Source organism: Lampris incognitus, chromosome 19 (genome assembly GCF_029633865.1).
Source record: "Lampris incognitus isolate fLamInc1 chromosome 19, fLamInc1.hap2, whole genome shotgun sequence".
Classification (NCBI taxonomy): domain Eukaryota; kingdom Metazoa; phylum Chordata; class Actinopteri; order Lampriformes; family Lampridae; genus Lampris; species Lampris incognitus.
In genome coordinates this window covers 15307835-15327466 of record NC_079229.1, presented here as the reverse complement: position 1 = coordinate 15327466, position 19632 = coordinate 15307835, and the positions used below count along the sequence as shown (strand labels likewise).

The 19632-nt window shown below is 43.3% G+C and overlaps 1 protein-coding gene across 1 annotated transcript in view; it reads left to right on the top strand.

The window, feature by feature from the left end:
- The window catches only part of cntnap2a (contactin associated protein 2a), a gene marked incomplete at its 5' end in the record, with an annotated part of 429422 nt that overhangs the window by 170528 nt on the left and 239262 nt on the right, over positions 1-19632 (top strand). Inside the window, one exon of the mRNA XM_056299196.1 lies at positions 1609-1758. Coding sequence (XP_056155171.1) covers positions 1609-1758 — 150 coding nt within the window. The remainder of the gene's footprint in view (positions 1-1608; positions 1759-19632) is intronic.

Sequence of the window (19632 nt, the reverse complement as noted above, 5' to 3'; positions counted from 1 at the left end):
TAGAGCCGCTGCTCCTTCACGTCGAAAGGAGCCAGTTGAGGTGGTTTGGGCATCTGATTAGGATGTCTCCTGGATGCCTTCCTTTGGAGGTTTACCAGGCACGTCCAAATGGGAGGAGACCCTTGTGTAGACCCAGAACTCGCTGGACTACATGTCCAATCTGGCCTGGGAACGCCTTGGGATCCCCCAGGAGGAGCTGGAGGGCATTGCTTGGGGAGAGGGACATCTGGAGTGTCCTACTTAGCTTGCTGCCACCGCGACCCGACCCCGGAGAAGCGGCTGATGATGAGATGAGATTAGAACAGAATAGAATTGGCGGGCCAATTGAAACCCTGCTCAATTTCACACCTAAGCACAGTTGCTGGGGAAAATGGCCGTGGACTTTGGAATGTTTTGGAAAGTTACAAATATTTTCAGATGCAGACCCGTCCAATCTGGTCATATGAATGGAGCTTCCCAATGGTCCGAACAGCACTTCATTCATAGCAGCACTAACACCACCCCCAGCGTGCCCAAACACACTCACAAACACTGCTATCTCCATGCAGGTCCTCCACATCAACACAAGCTACAGATCAGCTGCTACTTCTCACCTTTGGCTGTTCAATATGACAGCTTTTCTTGCTTTTTTTTTAAATACTCATCAGACAGCTTCTTCTCAGTTGTAAGGATCACTGTAACAGCTAAGCACAGAGCTGCATTATTTGTTTCTTATTTTATCTTGTGGTCACAAGATCTTTATGTTGTTAGAACCAGTTATCAGGATGTAGGAACCAGTTCAGAGTTTCAAGGAAATGTCTTCAGTGTACCCAAGTTAAATTAATATAGGTTGTGTGAAGCTTCAGCACAGAAATAATGCACTGTCCTGAGCAATGGTCATTTATATTCAATCAAGGTATGCTGGCAGAGACCATGTTATATGGTTTCCATATTTTAATAATGTGATACCTGGACATATGAATCCGGTTCCAACAAATTATAAAATCATGGCCTTGAGATATCAAGGCTTCCGAATGAATTTGCAAGTGAGACTCTACATCCACTTGCCACTGAGAACAGCTGACCAAAAATTAGCTTTGATGCACTTTTAATTTCCTGTCTGAGCTCATAAATGTGTCAAGCTGACTTTCTTGCATGTATTGTACTGAGTAGTTGGCACATATCAAGCATCGTATCTTGAATCTCAATGCATTTTTTGTCAAACTCAATTTTTAGCCTGTAAATGTATAAATGCATGGTAATGCTTTTTATTTTTTTTAGGAAAGTACATTGAAATTACTTTTCTTGGAGAAGGCAGTCGACTCAAATTAAACAAGTCACATTGGAATCGCTTCCTTCTCAGGAGTCAGTCGGCTCAGATTATTGGAGTCACACTGGAATTACTTCTCTATCAGAAGTCAGTCAACTCAGATTTCTGTGAAGCCACACTTTAATTGCTTCCTTTCCAGGAGTCAGTCAGACTCAAAGTTGTACTTGATTAGCTTTCACACCTCTGAAGCACATGTCATTTGGACCTGAATATCAAGTCCTTAAAGCGCAGACTTTAAAGTCAAATCTATGAAAGATAATTCGCTGTGTTAAAATGTTTGATTTTGATTATTTTTTCAGGTTCTGGCCTCAACGATGGACAATGGCATGCTGTTCGTCTGGTTGCAAAGGAGAACTATGTCATGCTGACGATAGACGGCGATGAGGCATCCGCCGTCCGTTCCACCTCACCCCTCACCATCACCACCGGAGGAACCTATCACCTGGGAGGTAAGGACAATGTGAAACCAACACACACCCCTCGATATCACCACCCATCCAGGAGATAAGACTCATATTGAGCCAGTACATCCCTTGCCATTGCAACTTATCTAATAGTGAATGGAAAAGTCAAAATGGCATTCCTAATCAACACAACACATCTAGAAGGCAGGTGACAGATAAACCCAACACGTTCCTCATCACCAACAGCCAACCTGGAACATGATCTGTTTTAGGAGGTAAAGCTATTATGAAATAAATAAATGAATCAGTAAAAATGTTTTAAAAAAATTATTTATTAATCTATTTAAAGGCATGGCCAGGGCAGCATGGTGGCCCAGTTGTTAGCACTGTTGCCTCACAGCAAGAAGGTGCTGGTTTCGAACCCCAGGCCGTCCCAGGTCCTTTCTGTGTGGAGTTTGCATGTTCTCCCCATGTCTGCATGGGTTTCCTCCGGGTGCTCCGGTTTCCTCCCACCATCAAAAAGACATGCATGTTAGGGTTAATACTGCTCTCTGTGCCCCTGAGCAAGGCAATGGAAAGAAGAACTGGAGTTGGTCCCCGGGTGCTGCAGCTGCCCACTGCCCCTATACAATAGGATGGGTTACATGCAGAAGATGATTTTTATTGTAAGGATACAATTCGCTGTAACAATAAATGACAAAGTAAGATGGCTTTCTCTTTTCTCTAACTTATTGTTAATTGTGAGGGCTAGAGGACAGCATAACATTACATTCATTAAAAAAAAAAGAAAAAAAAGGCTGTGTGTGTGTTTGAGTCGCATGGGAAGAGGGGAACACACACCCAAAATTCACACCAAAACCAAAAAAAAAAAAAAAAAAAAAGCAAGCAAAGTGCAGTAACCAAGTGGGGATCATGTGCCTGGAGGCCGCTGTTTGACACTAGTACAGCTTCCACTTGGCGTCGAGTAACAAGTCTCAGGTACCACTACAAAACCAGTTCCCACACAACCGACACCTGCTGAACTGAAATGCAATGCGGATTTCGGTGCATCATTGTAGAGTGCCAAAACACAATCTACTACTACTTTTGGCTGCTCGCGTTAGGGTTCGCCACAGCGGATCATCCATTTCCATTTTTTCCTGCCTTCTGCATCGTCCTCTGTCACACCAGCCATCTGCATGTCTTCCCTCACCACATCCATAAACCTCCTCTTTGGCCTTCCTCTTTTCCTCTTCCCTGGCAGCTCCATATTCAGCATCCTTCTCCCAATATACCCAGCATCTCTCCTCCACACATGTCCAAACCATCTCAAACTTGCCTCTCTTCCTTTGTCTCCAAACCGTCCAACTTGAGCAGTCCCTCTTATATAATAATTCCTAAGCCTGTCCTTCTTTGTCACTCCCAATGAAAATCATAGCATCTTCAACTCTGCCAACTCCAGCTCCACCTCCGGTCTTTGCGTCAGTGCCACTGTCTCCAAACCATATAACATAGCTGGTCTCACTGCCATCTTGTAAATCTTCTCTTTAACTCTTGCTGCGGTACCCTTCTGTCGCAAATCACTCCTGACACTCTTCTCCACCCACTCTACCCTGCCTGCACTCTCTTCTTCACCTATCTACTAAACTCTCTGTTACTTTGGACAGTTGACCCCAAGTATTTAAACTCATATGCCTTCATCACCTCCACTCCTTGCATCCTGACCATTCCACTGTCCTCCCTCTCATCACGCATAGGTATTCCGTCTTGCTCCTACTGACTTTCATTCCTCTTCTCTCCAGTGCATACCCTCTTCTCTCAAGGCTCTCCTCAACCTTCACCCTACTCTCGCTACAGATCACAATGTCATCCGCGAACATCATCGTCCATGGAAACTCCTGCCTGATATTCTGCATCAACCTGTCCATCACCATTGCAAACAAGAAAGGGCTCAGAGCTAATCCTTCATGTAATCCCACCTCTACCTTGAACCCATCTGTCATTCCAACCGCACACCTCACCATTGTCACACTTCCCTCATACATATCCTGCACCACTCCTTTATACTTCTCTGCCACTCCTGACTTCCTCATACAATACCACACCTCCTCTCTCGGCACCCTGTCATATGCTTTCTCTAAATCTACAAAGACACAATGCAACTCCTTCTGGCCTTCTCTATACTTCTCAATCAACATTCTCAAAGCAAACATCACATCTGTGGTGCTCTTTCCTAGCATGAAACCATACTGCTGCTCGCTGATCATCACCTCTCCTCTTAACCTAGCTTCTATTACTCTTTCCCAAATCGTCATGCTGTGGCTGGTCAATTTGATACCTCTGTAGTTGCTGCAGTTCTGCACATCACCCTTGTTCTTGAAAATCGGTACCAGTGTGCTTCTTCTCCACTCCTCAGGCATCCTCTCACTTTCCAAGATTGTGTTAAACAATCTAGTTAAAAACCCCACTACCATCTCTCCTAAACATTTCCATGCCTCCACACGAATGTCATCAAGACCAACTGCCTTTCCTCTCTTCATCCTCTTCATAGCTTCCCTCACTTCCTCCTTGCTAATCCACTGCACTTCGTGATTCACAATCCCTACATCATCCAACCTTCTCTCGCTCTCATTTTCTTGATTTATCAGCCCCTCAAAATACTCCTTCCACCTTCTCAGCACACTCTCCTTGCTTGTCAGCACATTTCCATCTCTAAACTTGATTGCCCTAACTTGCTGCACATCCTTCGCAGCTCAGTCCCTCCGTCTAGCCAATCGGTACAAGTCCTTTTCTCCTTCCTTAGTGTCTAACCTGTCATACAACTCACCATACGCCTTTTCCCTTGCCTTTGCCACCTCTCCTCTTCACTTTACACTGCATCTCCTTGTACTCTTGTCTACTTTTTTCATCTCTGACTATCCCACTTCTTCTTTGCTGACCTCTTCCTCTATAATCTAGACAGTTACGAAGAGTTAATATTGTGCAGCATGTTTGCCTTTGCAAGAAAAGTATATTTCCTCAAAGTTTTCATTTGCTCCTTATTTTAAAGAAGATATCAATACCATTAAAACCGGTACCTCTATAAAACTATCATTTTATTGCTGGTCTTAAGCAGAAACATAACTGGTACCCATGCCTTGTCCTACCTGTATACTACAACATCAACTTTCAGGCATTCAAGTCTGCTTTTCACTTTCACTGTGGAATAATTCCGGTTGTGTTGTAGCTGTTGCATGGAGGCTTAACGTTGCTCTGTTATAAATTGTCTTGATCCAGTCAAGAAAATCCAAGAAAGTTGAATCAGGTCATCTGGATAATTCCCAAATCCTCAAATCCTTCCCAAATTGGGAATTATTCAGATGAACTGATTCAAATTTCTGTTGTAAGTTATTGTTTTAGTGTTAATATTATGACCCCCCCCCCATGGTTTGTTATTCCATGAACCAAGGGCCATGAAACCCGTAAAACTAAACTATATGTTAATCATTTTCATGTTACCTGATTTCCCAGAAGTGGATACTTTAGTTTGTGCTGGTGGCTTTTAATCCTATTGCACCTTAATAAGAATTCCCATAAAGAGTTTATTTATTGGAGAATTTGAAGAAGTCAGCAAAAAGCAACTTACCCTAATCCTGACCCCGTGTACTTTAGTTTTGAACTTCATCAGCAGAGGAGGTCTGAGCCCTGTTTTTGTTCAGATGTCTGCGTATGTGTGTGTGCTTGTGTGTGTCTGTGTTCTCTTTGTGTTGTGAGGAGAAAAGGCATGTCTATGGATCATTTATCTCACTAGAATTGCATTTCCTAGTGGTCAAAGAAGAGGAAGTTGCTCACTTAGTAAAGGTCTAGACACGCAGACGCATGCAGACACACGAGGCAGCCACACAATCTGTCTGAATTAGGGAGACGCCAGGTTAATGATGCCAGACACTGTTGTCTGTCTGTTGAAGATGCTTCAACTCCTGTGTGTATGTATGTGTGTGTGTGTGTGTGTGTGTGTGTGTGTGTGTGTGTGTGTGTGTGTGTGTGTGTGTGTGTGTGTGTGTGTGCATATGTTGGCATTGGCATCTCTATGGAAATATAATAAGTGAGAGAGATGGTGCAAGCGCTGAGAGCTCCATCAGGCCCACTCATCCTTGGCTTCTCTCTATCCCTACCATTTTCTATGTACCTTCTGCCCCCATTCACCATACCTACCCAACATGCACCACCCCCACCAACCGTAACTGCATCAAATAACTATTCCTCTCACCCCGCTCTCTGTTTTCCTGGTCTCTTTCCTCTCCTCCTCATTCTCACCCCTCTGGTTTCCATTTTGATCCAATCGGTGATATATTGATTTCGGTAAGGCAAGTTGTGGGTCGATGCTGGCTTAGACGAGAGGAGTGGGAGAGCCAATCCCTGTGATGTCATTTGAAATGGGCAGAAGAGAGAGAGAAAAAGGCAAAGGAGAAAAATAGGTGAAACGAGAGCCACGGGAGATGGAAAATGGATGAAAAAAAAAACAAAACAAAGGAGCAAATCTGTTAGACCTGAAGAGTTGTAAGGGAAAAACATAACAAGAAGTTGGTGTTGGTGTTGGCGAAGAAGAAGGGGAGACGGGTGAGGGGAGTGAGTGAGAAAATGGGAAACATGGCGGGTGAGTCGGTGCGAGTTAGGCAGAAAATGAGGTGAAAGAAAGCAAGCTTTAGCAGGAGGCAATCCTCAGCTGTCAGCCAGCTCGGCCGCTAATTCATCATCTCCTGTTTTTTTTATCTCTTAACTGGGCCATGATGGAGATAGAGAGGCGAGAACGGGCTGAGAATTAAAATCCCACAAGCGCTACCCGTGCTTCAGCAGAAACCACACGAGGACACACACACACAGGTTTGTTTTTCTATACTTTTGAGGACCCTCATTAGCTGCATTCGTTTCCTACGCTTTAACCCTAACCCTAACCATCAGAACGACATGCCTAACCCTAAACTCAAGTCCTGTCCCTTAAATGTCCCTTAACTTTAACCTTAACCTTAACTGTCAGAACGACATGCCTAATCCTAAACTCAAGTCCTGTCCCTTAAATGTCCCTTAACTTTAACCCTAACCTTAACCGTCAGAACGACATGCCTAACCCTAAACTCAAGTCCTGTCCCTTAAATGGCCCTTAACTTTAGGAAGTGAGAACCAGCCAAAACATCCTCACTAGGGATGGGTATCGTTAGGATTTTATCGATACTACTACTCTTATCGGTACTGCTTATCAGTTCGGTACTTTATCGATACTCTCATCGGTTCTTTTTGATTATTATGCAAGAAAAAAAAACACGTAATTAAGAACAGAATCGACATTGCTTTATTATTCTATTATATAACTTTATATAAATATAAACAAATATTATTTATTCAGCAGCAACAGCAGCAGCAATGTTTTAAATGCGTCTGAATTATAGACTTTATAATCAACATTCAACAACAACAAATAAGATAAGAAAAAAAGTAGATAAAGATAAAGAAAAACAATATATTAAAAATAAATTTTTACAGCAAAAGGCTAACGGAAGTTCAAACAATTAAGAACCTAGAACATTATCCTAACAGTTCTTCTGCAGAAAAATCAACATATCTGCCTTCTCCGGCAGGAGTCGTGATCTCTTCTGACTTATAGTGTCCCCGGCTATTAGCCTAGCTAACTCCGTATCTATGGCTTATATATTTGTAGCTAAACAATTAGCTAAGCAATTATGTTTTATTTATTGGCCTATTCATAATAATTCGTTATTAGCCTAGCTAACTCCGTATCTATGGCTCATACGGCTTACCTGCAGGGGACGTGGATGGAACACTACAAGCAAAGCAGTCGAAAACGCCGCATTTCTGCAGATTAATACCATGTTTCGACAAAAGATGTTTCGACAGATTGCTTGTATTGCCACCCTTACTGGCAAATGATTTGTTGCACTTGTAGCAACGAGAGTTGTTGTCATCGACTTTTGAAAAATATACCCAAACTTTTGAACGTTTAGTTCTCTCCGCCATGATGAGCACTTGAGCAGAGCTGTCTGTGCGTGTGTGAGCGAGTGTGTGGAGCACAGCACAGCCCCGCCCCTCGCGCAGTAAGAGAGAGAGACAGAGAGATGGAGAAAACGGCAAACAAGATTATGTTCGCGACGTTTAAATTCCTCGAAAAACACAATTGCCACAATATAAATCTCACTCCATGATTTCTCGAGTACCTACCGACTACCGATAGCAGAACCGAAAACGTCGGATCTTAAAAATGCTCCGGTTTTTACTAATTTAGAACCGGTTCCCGTTTAGAACCAGGTTTTGGGGGGCATCCCTAATCCTCACTTTGTAGAATTGTCCTCACTCTGGCTAAAAACTCAAGTTGGTCCTCAGAAATACATTACTGAACAAGAACACACACACACACACACACACACACACACACACACACACACACACACACACACACACACACACAAGTACACACATGCACATCCCTGGTGCTGTCATGTTTTGCAATCACAATTACTATGTGCCCATTCACACACGTACAACTTGCCACATGCATAAATATGTACATCCACAAATATATTTTGTGTTTTCATTCCTCACACATGTACAGTAACGGCACTAATTTACACACTTGCATACATTCACAGACATAAATTAACGAACCAACCAGTAAAAACATGCTCAGATGCACTTGTTGTAAAACACTCAATCTCTCTCTCACACGCTCACACAGCCAGGTGAAGAAATTATATTTTTCTCTCTGAGTGACTGTTTTGTCATCCGACAGAGTGACTGTGTGGGCTGAGCGTTGGCAGTGATAGTAGGGGCTGGGGTTTTCCTCATAAATATTACATGACATCATGACTGTAGCCCAGCACAGAGACTGGTAGTAAACACAAGTTTGTAGACTGCAGGGGATACAAATCCTCTGATTACGCTGTAACTGTGGTGAGATGTACAAAACGACATTTAGGCTACAACTTTACCGGCTAAAAGAGAACTATTTTCAGACAGTTAATTCTGAATTATTCTTTATCAATTCACTTTTTTTTTGTTCATCTGTTTGAAGAATAGATTTTAGTTTTTTGATTTGCTTTCAATTTCTTTACAGTTTCGTTTGACAGTTACAGTTCGCATTTTGTGTTTTATATATATATACTATATATGCGTGTGTGCGTCTATGTGCTTGTGCATGCATGTGTTTGTGTGTGTGTGTGTCTGTGTGTGTGTGTCTGTGTGCGTGTGTGTGCGTGCGTGCGTGCGTGCGTGCATATGGGTGCTTGTGTGTGTGTGTGTGTGTGTGTGTGTGTGTGCATGCATGTGTATGTGTATGCATATGTGTGCTTGTGTGCGTGTGCATGCATGTGTGTATGTGGGTGTTTGTATTTTGTCCATTACAGAAAAGCAATTCCTAACATGCAAGAAAACACACAATTCATTCACAAGTCCGTCAAAATATCCAGAGCATTTATGTAGAAGGCTCCAGCTGTATGCATTTTAAAGGTAATTTCCATACCATCATGGAGGCAACAGAAGAGTATGGGGAGTGTAAAGAAGCTAGTTTAGCCTCTGGCTTGCCCTCAATTACTCTCTTTGATCACACATCTTGATGAGTCGTAGAGCAAAACCGTTTAAGCCGGTCTAAACCTCTCTAGGAATATTCCATCAGCGGTCTTTATGTGGCTGAGATAGTGCATGTTGGATTTGATAGGCAGCCAAAACTCTCATTATCGTGAAAAATCAGTTGACTTACATAATGAGGGGCTTAGTGTGGGCTTCTGTTGGACGGCCCACCTAAGTACACACCAGCTTCAATTCTCATCCCTCTAAAACCACTGTCAGGTTGGCTTAAATGTTCCAACATGTCCATATGATATCACTGTACATACACGTCCCGGAAAACGTGGAAAACCTGCAAATTTATAGACATGTTTTCCTGTCATGCAAAACACCTGGAACATTATACAGTTGATCAGGTGTTCTGGAAATTTCATGGATTCCAGTGGAAAATTGTCAGGTTAGGTTAAAAAGTCGTAGTTGGTGCTTGAAGTTTGGGCAGTATGTTCAGTAGTGCTGAGCGATTAACCAACATTTTAGTTAATCTGCAATGTTTAAAAAATCAATTCATCAAGATCAGGTCAATAATTAGAGACATTGAAACTCGGTTAACATTCAGTGATGTGGAAGAAAATGACACACACTGCACATTGCTGACTGTGGAGCACAGTAACACTCCTCGCAGCATCTAGCCTGTGGGAAATTATGGTTTCAGAGGTGAGATATTCAGCACAGTTAAGCGTCGCAATAACAAGTGTGAGATGGCTCTCTGTCTGCCCTACCGCGTGTTCTTTTGTGGATTTTTTTTTCCTCCACAGTGGCTGGATTTTTATTAAGCATGGCCAATTGCCACATTAAACCAAATCAAAACTAATTAGCATTATATTGAAGTTTGACACTCACACACATACAAGGACACACACATATACAAGGACACACACATACTAGCACAAGGACATATACCGTCATGCATGCAAACACATGTGCACAGACCCATAAAAAAACATACACAAATTCATGTTTCAGCACTACTTCACAAACACATAACGAGCTTTGACAGAAAGAGGGGCAGTGCAGCTTGGTAATGGGGTAATTTTGTCATTAAGGCACACAGATTGGCATGCAAATACCCACATACACACACACACTTGCACATGTGCACGCACACACATCCACACTCACTTGCAAACACACACACACACTCACTAGCACACGCACACACACACACTCACTAGCACACGCACACACACACACACACTCACTTGCACACACACACACTTGCATACACACACACAATCACTTGCTCACGCACAAACACACACACTTGCACACACACATATACACTCACTTCTGCATGCGCGCACACACAATCACACACACACATGCAGAGCTTGTTTACAGGGCAGGGTTATTTGAGGTAATTACCAGTCTGTGCTTAATCAGCTAGAAAGTGAGTCACGTTGTGTTTATGGGAGAGAGAAGTAACAGACTGGCCAGCGGCCAGCACTGACCATGGGAGTGAAGTGGATGGAAAGAAGATTTGCTGGTGAATCCTGGTGGTCTGCTAAAGTAAACTTCAGCTCCGCTCTTTGTTTCTTTCCCCGTCATGACACCCATGGACGCGTTACTGTACAAGACCACATGTCCACGGTGTTGTGGCTCGACAGCGTGTGCGCCACAGGGATGCCCATCATAGAGATGTTGTTGCATAACACAGCTGGAGGATCTGGTGTCTCGTGCTTTGAAATGGTTAAATCACCGTTCCTGAATGTTGACCTGGAAAGAAGTTTCCAACATTTCCATTAAAATGACTTGTGCACCGTCTCTGCTACGCATCACTGCACAAACCCGTACTTACAGAGTTTAATTCCCCGTCTGAGATGAAATTGGAAGGAAAAGGTTTTGCTTTGTGCTTCCATTGTCATCTCACCACCTCTTAATTCATGGCTCGACTCTCTCCTCATCCTGCACTCTTTTTTTCTACTCTTCTCTCTATTCGGCCTTTCTCCTCTCATCATTTTCATTTCTCTTCTTCCCCTCATCTTTCCTTCTCCTCTTTTCTCTTTTTTTTTTCTCCTCACCACTTTTTTTTTCAATTCCCCTTGTCTTCTCCTCTTTCTTTGTATCGTTCTCATCTTCTTAACTGGTCCTGCACCGCCTCTTTGCCTCCTCCCTCGCTCGCCTCCTCTCCACCCCTCCATCCTTGGGAGCGTCTGCTTTTAGAGGCAGTCTCCTGAACCCAAAGCCTATTTTACGGGGAGCAGTTTTTCGCTCCTGACGCTGCGCTTAAAGAAATTAGTAAGTGACTGACACAAGACAGCCGAAGATTGAATTTCTCAAGAGGGTGGACAGACATAGTCTCACACACACACACACATGCACACACGTACACACACACACACACACACACTTGTGCATGCCCACACACACACAGTCACTTGCACACATGCACACATGTGCACACACACGTGCACACACATACATACACACACACACACCTAGCTATATGTATGCACACATAAGGCCAGAGAAGCCATACCCTTTTCAAAGCAAGAGCAGAGGATATAAGGATATACTAAAGAGAGACGAGTCAATTATTGGAAGCTACACTTCGCTGCGTTTCACCTTGAAGAAAGCTTTGCGCTGAAATGTTTAAAAGTCGATAAGTTCCCCCACAATTAAGAGAGGACTTGTGCAGCTTCTCCCACATTTTGGTCTTTGCAGGCTCAATAAACGTTTTGATGGTGAGTGTGTTAAAGCTGAAATGTGGGAATTTTCTAATAATAGTTATTTCATCCGTCCGGACCGTGGGCTCAGGTCACAAAATACTAACCGGCGTCTTTTCCATGGTTAGAGACACTCTTCGTACACCATCGTGGACATTTTTGACTAGGTAGCAGGAACACCGGTGCAGCGGCAATCATATTCCTGCTAAAACGGGAAAATGGGTTGAAACGTTATGACGATGCGTCGATGCTTCTGTGCAACAGGTCACATATTAATTCTACTATCAACATTATGGTAGAACAGTGTTCCCATGTAGTTTGATGTAGACTGTAACACATTAGACTGGCTGTATTAGCTTTGGTCTGTGGATGTCATTTTTACATTGATGGGAGCTGTTTACTGCTGAGCAGACAGCACACAAGCAACAGTGGCTGCTACAGCTTGTATGTAAATCTAGCTGCCGGATCAGGGAAATGACAGATGTCAGTTTTAAGATTTATGGCACAGCACAACAGTTTTTCTTTGCGAATTCATTGTTGCTCATTGGCAGTTTTTAAAAAAGAGTATACGCTCAACCCAATAAGATGTAGTTTTCTGTCATACTCACAGAGTCAGAATCATCTTTATTTGGCCATGTGTGTTTGCACATACATGGAATTTGACTCAGGTTTAGTGGCTCTCAATGTACTTACATAGAATAACAGCACAGCAACCTTCAGGAATATATACAAGGAAAGACTATATGCAGGTGAAACAGTGCAAAGATGTTGGAGTAAATATGTTAGCAGGTTATGTATATACATGAGGTAGGTGGGCTTGGCAGAATATGCATGTGTACAATATACAGTATATACAGTACATACAGTGTGCTTACATTTATTATGATAATCTTAAGTGTTCATTAGAGTGACAGCCTGCAGAAGGAAACTATTTTTATATCTGGTTGTTTTGGGGTACAGTGCTCTGTAGCACCTACCAGAGGGGAGGAGTTATCCTCTGTGTGGAGTTTGCATGTTCTCCCCATGTCTGCGTGGGTTTCCTCCGGGTGCTCCGGTTTCCTCCCACAGTCCAAAGACATGTAGGTCAGGTGATCAGCCGTACTAAATTGTCCCTAGGTGTGTGTGTGTGTGTGTGTGTGTGTGTGTGTGTGTGTGTGTGTGTGTGTGTGTGTGTGTGTGTGTGTGTGTGTTGGCCCTGTGATGGCCTGGCGGCCTGTCCAGGGTGTTTCCTTGTCTGCCGCCCAGTGACTGCTGGGATAGGCTCCAGCACCCCCGCGACCCTGAGAGCAGGATAAGCAGCTTGGATCATGGATGGATGGTTCAGATCCTGTGATCTTGTCTGATGTAAGCAAAATTGCCTCTGCAGAGCTAAAGGAAAAGACTATATAGTTTAGTGAAAGATTTCCTGTATTTGATTGGCAGTACTTGACACTATTTGGCATCTGTTTGATCCTTTAAATGAATCATCTTACTTCAGTGCTGCTTCCATTAAAACAGTCTGGTCTCTGGTCTTTACCAGCTGTTAAAATTTGTATTACAAAAATATGTACCACAGCATGTTTTGACACCCTTATACCTTAAAGGGAGTCCACAGATGGTTTTGTGTATGTGTGGTAAGTACGGATGAGTAATGTAGTGGAGTGACAGAATAAAATCTTCACTGTGTGCTATATTAACTGAGAAATTGGTGTTGTCCTGCTTGCAGAGACTTTCCCACAGCGCCTACACGTACCACAATGCATTGCATGTGAGCCTCTGTATCGTTGTCCATCAAGTCCTCTGCACTGGTTTTTATGGGATGTCTTTTCATAAACGTAGCTTAGCCGAGAGAGTGAGGATGTGTGTTTTGAACAGTGTGTTTACAGTGGATAGAGTATTAGAAACCCTGCTAGGCCGTATTTAGTTTTTCCAGCTGCCAACTGAAATAGCGTGACGTCAGTTGGCGGCTGGAAAAAAACTCAATTTTACTGCCGGATTTTTCCCTCTTTTTCTCCACAATTGTACTTGGCCAATTACCCCGCTCTTCCGAGCCGTCCCGGTCGCTGCTCCACCCCCTCTGCCGATCCGGGCAGGGCTGCAGACTACAACATGCCTCCTCCGATACATGTGGAGTCACCAGCAGCTTCTTTTCACCTGACAGTGAGGAGTTTCACCAGGGGGACGTAGCGCCTGGGAGGATCATGCTATTCCCCCAGTCCCCCCCCCCCGAAAAGGTGCCCCAACCGACCAGAGGAGGCGCTAGTGCAGCAACCAGGACACATACTCACATCCAGCTTCCCACCCGCACACACGGCCAGTTGTGTCTGTGGGGACATCCGACCAAGCCGGAGGTAACACGGGGATTCGAACCGGCGATCCCTGTGCTGATAGGCAACGGAATGATGGGGAACATCCAAAGATGTTTTTAAGGTGCCATCCCTGTTACAGATAGACAGCGATAAGGTGGAAAATGGTGAATTTTCCTTTTAAAAAAAAGTTTTACCTGCCAATCAAGCCGCTATCCATCAGGAGCGCCTCGCAGCACTGTTCAAATCTCCATCTTAGAATAAACCAAGCAAAACACCACGCAGCCCTTGAAGGACGTGTGCGTGCATGTGTACATGCGTGCATGAATGTGTCTGTGGGTGTGTGTGTGTGTGTGTGTGTGTGTGTGTGATATGTGTAGAGTACATGTCCTTGATGCATTTGCAGTTTGACACGTCTAGACAAGCATGGTTTGTACCCTTTGAGAGGGTTACTTACATAAACTGTGTACAATTTGATATTTGTGGAAAGTGTTGATATATAATGGAAGTTGTATCTTTCAAGGTTTCACGTAACGGTGTCGCTGAAAAATGTCTGGGAGTGTGTTGCACGTGACTCAACCAGAAGACAGTAGATCAAGGCGAGACAGCAGCTGCTTGTCAATAGGTGTACACAGTCTTTTCTTCTGAGGTGTGTGTGTGTGTGTGTGTGTGTGTGTGTGTGTGATATGTGTAGAGTACATGTCCTTGATGCATTTGCAGTTTGACACGTCTAGACAAGCATGGTTTGTACCCTTTGAGAGGGTTACTTACATAAACTGTGTACAATTTGATATTTGTGGAAAGTGTTGATATATAATGGAAGTTGTATCTTTCAAGGTTTCACGTAACGGTGTCGCTGAAAAATGTCTGGGAGTGTGTTGCACGTGACTCAACCAGAAGACAGTAGATCAAGGCGAGACAGTAGCTGCTTGTCAATAGGTGTACACAGTCTTTTCTTCTGAGGTGTGTGTGTGTGTGTGTGTGTGTGTGTGTGTTAGTCAGGCTGGTTGGCTTGCTGTGTCATTGATAGTTCTACAGTGTAGCCCACCTCCCCTTGTTCTGTTTGGACTCTGAATGACTATCCCACACACCGCCAGAGATATGTTGCACAGAGAGAAAGGTCAGAGCGATACTGCGAGATGCAAAGTGACTAAGATGCATTATATTATGTGAAACCACCGACTGTGGTTGCTGCGAGAATCTCGTTTCGGGCAACAACAGACGTTTTTCATCTCTTTCAGATAGTAGATTTTTCACCTTCAGAGTATCTGCTCAGTTCATTTTGGCTTGTTTCCAACATACCTCCTCTCGGAGGGGGTCCTCCCTATGTTCCCCGGGTCCTATAGTCCCCGGGTCCTATGTTCCCCGCTTTGTATGAGACCGGGGAATATCGGACCTTTTTGTATACAGAGGGCCCTATATTCCCCACTTTTCCCCAAAAGGGTCCTATGTTCCCCGTTTTGTATGTGCAGGGGAACATAGGACCTTTCTTTATAAAAAGGGTCCTATGTTCCCCTAGGGCACCCGGGGAACATAGGACCCTTTTTATAAAGAAAGGTCCTATGTTCCCCGGTCAGCAGGTTTGACGCTGTTTGGCGCAAAAAGTGCATTTTCAATAATGCATTATTTAGGGCAGATTATTAAGAAGACAATGAATCATACGATTTCTATTTTTATATCACAAAAACGAATTCACAAAGTCCAGGTTGGCTAAAGTATGTGGAAACTTTAGACACTACACCAATTTCAATTTATTAGGCTATAGCCTATATTTGGGCGCATAACCCACCGCGGTAGTTCTCTGATATTTATGCGCGAAATGTGTCACTTACCGAGGAAAATGCGCCTCGCCGAGTAGGTGAGCTGGCTCGTCTGTGTCTGAATGTAATATAGTAAGCCTATGTTCCTTGAGCAACTGTACCCGGGCATAGCTCAGTCGGTAGAGCTCTCGCCTATGGATCGCAAGGTCGTGAGTTCGGTCCCGGGTGCCGCCAACTCAGCGTATGAGTAGCACATTGTGCGAGAAGTGCTGGGAGCTGAGGATAGGTGTTGTGTTCCGTCCTCAGCAGTCCATCTCCCAGAGGTCTAGCGCATTGTACCAGGGATAGACTCCTGCAAAAGCTGGCTGATACCGACAAGAGGCCAATTCCGACCCACTTCTTCTATGTTCCCTAGAAAGCCGTCGTTCCCATTATAACCACACCAGCTTATTGGGAAAAGCATCTGACAGATATTAGATAGAAACCATCTGCTCAGTAAGGCCCTTTAAGCATCATAATTGTAATGATAATAATAATAACATAATAATAATAATTGTCATGTACCGGTTCTGCATGTAAGGGCACCCGTATGTATGTGACGTCACCTGTTGACGTGGGAGAAGCGCGAGGAATATTGTTCGGGCAGTCTTGCAATACGGTGGAATAAAGCAAGCCACGTTAGGCATTGTGTAATAACGGTGTGCCTGATCATTTATAATCAATGACACCTAAATAAGCATATAGGTGGGAATAACGGATCAGAACAATAATAATGATAATAATAATAGCGTAATAATAATGATGATGATGATGATGATGATGATAATAATAATAATAAGGATAATAATAACAATATAGCCTTATATTAGAAATGCTAAAAATCGGATAATTGAAATATTTATAATTATAAAGTAGGCTAATAAGGCATGGTAATAACAATAAAATAATAACAATATCTGCCTGGTCTCTTAAGATTCTAAGATGCTGTATGCTACAGAAATAACGGGACATGGGCCTAGGCTAATGAATACGCCTTTTTGACAAAATATGAATGAAAGGCTAATCAACAACGCTAAAGCTGAATCACAAAACACATATTGCTCGAAAAATAATTTATAAATAGCCAAATGCACACATGATTTCGAGTTTGGAAATATTTAAGACTTGTCGTGGATGTGTGGTCATCTGCACGCAAGTTTCCTGGCGTTCTAAACCACATGATCAAAATTCACCAATGTCTAAACCGCCCGCCAACTTGCAACAATTTGCAACAATCGGTTGTTATCGGCGATAACTCGTGGACTCACTGTCATGTGCTTACTAGCCTACAAGAAGACAAACAATGGCGATAGTTATGGATGGTGATCGAGGGGGCAAAGTGTTGGTACATGAGAACTTCAGATATCAGAAGCACCGCACCAATCAAGACACCATTAGATGGAGGTGCTGGAGGTGGAACTGTAGAGTGCCACTGATCACAAATAGATTTGAAGTGGAGGACGTGGATGCTAACATTATTGTGCACGATGTTGGGGAACACGTGCATCCCCCTGACGGAGAAATGGTGCACCGTGCAGAATTCCGACAGGGGGTGATTGCAGAAGTTGCGAGGGAGCCAACAGTCCCAATCAGAAGGATCTATAATGCGCAAAGGGTCCTGCAGCGTCGGCAATGTCAAATCCAGGGTTTTAGCCCCTCTTTGTTGAGTAGCCTAATGGACTAGGACTACTCATTTTGATTTTTTGAAGAAGAAAAAAGCCTTAACGTTAGGCTAGTTAGGCCTTGGAGATTTTTGTTTTAGACCATGCCTTTTCTGGGGGGCTTCTGCCATAGACCAACCCTTTTTCAGCCAAGCTTTTACTAGAAGCATTTTGTTATTAATAGCCTATTATCAGCATTACTATTGATAGTATTGTGCCTGTAATTGTTATTTGTTATTAGGCCTCTTTTATAATTAGGCTATTATTATTATTATCATTATTAGGCTGTTATTATTATTATTATGTATTATTTCTTATTATTATTATTGGTATTATTACTATTACTATTATTATTATTATTATTATTATTAAAGAAGAACATCAAAGGATGTAAGGTAGCACTCATCAAATGAAAAAAAAAGACACAATTCTCTATTTTACCATTTCATTGTTTGGCATCAGTCATTAACTTGGCCGGGTGGTCTTCTTCAGAAACCTTAATGACTGATGCCAGACAATAAAATGGTGAAATAGAGGACTGCCTCTGTTATTTTCTTACCATTTGGTGAGTGTTACCTTACATCCTTTGATGTTCGTCTTTGATTCATGTTTTTGGTTTAGCACCTCCACAAGCCTTTAGTTTTTTGAGAAGCACATATTATTATTATTGGGCAATTAGCCTGTTGTGTAAGGTAGGCGGCCCCCGTTGATGGATACTTTGTGCTGGTCCTAAATTTCAAGTCCTGGTCTAAGTTCTCTGCCTAAAAAGTTCATCATTAAAGTCTTTTTGAAAGAAAGTCTGCCAAGTGATTTAATATGGAAAACGAACTGCAAAGTAACAAGAAAGTGGCTGAAGTGTCCAGTGCTGTGCAAATTGAACTTTGAGCGAAGGTGGAAATGGCTAGGTTATACTGGTAGGCGGGCCTACTGCAAGACAAACTTGCGTTGGTTGCCGACTGTCCATGCTGAGCCGGGGGCCAACTAACTAGGCCTACTGCAGTAAATATTGGTAAGAAATAACAATAAAGCAAATTACAGCCTCCTCTATAGGCCGAATTTGGATACACACTCAAGGTGGCCTGCGATATACAACAGCCAACAATGGTAATACGGCCTAATTTAATCAGCGGAGGAATAGATTATCGTAGCCTACATCTCAGCCTTGACCCCAGTTTTTATTATTTTGGACCCGTTAAGGAAATTAATTTGCAAAAAGGGTTCTAAGTTCCCCGGTTTGTTCCTCGATTGGCAATAGCGGGGAATATAGGACCCTTTATTTGGAAAAAGGTCCTATGTTCCCCTGGAAACAGCGGGGAATATAGGACCCTTTTTCCAAAAGAGGGTCCTATGTTCCCCGGTGTCTATTGCAACGGGGATTATAGGACCTTTTTAGGGGAAAACGGGGAATATGGGACCCTTTTTTTTCGAAAGGGTCCTATGTTCCCCGATCGGGGAACATAGGACCCGGGGAATATAGGACCCGGGGACTATAGGCACGGCCCCTCTCGGAGCATTGAGAGACCCCCCCAGATGTGGGACTTTGTGCAGTGCAGCCTGGGAGTCGGGTGTGCCACTGTGATGGCGGTTGGGTAGCAGAGAGCTGGCACAGGCTGCATCCCTCCACTGCATACAGGTCGAGAGCTCTTTAGGGCACAGCAGGAAGACTGTGATGTACTGCCGACAGGAAGCCGGCTTTTGTTCCGGACCCTGAGGGATTGATGGACTCTTGAATTTTTCCAGAGAATTAAAACGACACAGTCATGTTGCACTTGCCAAAAAAAAAGACAGAAAAGGTGATCTATTGCTGCGTAACGGTTTTAGGAGCTACGGCTGCATGACCGCCATTCTGATTTTGTGTTTCCCGGTTGGATTTCACCTCATCAATTTCGGCGTGTGTTTTTTCCTCTACTTGACAATA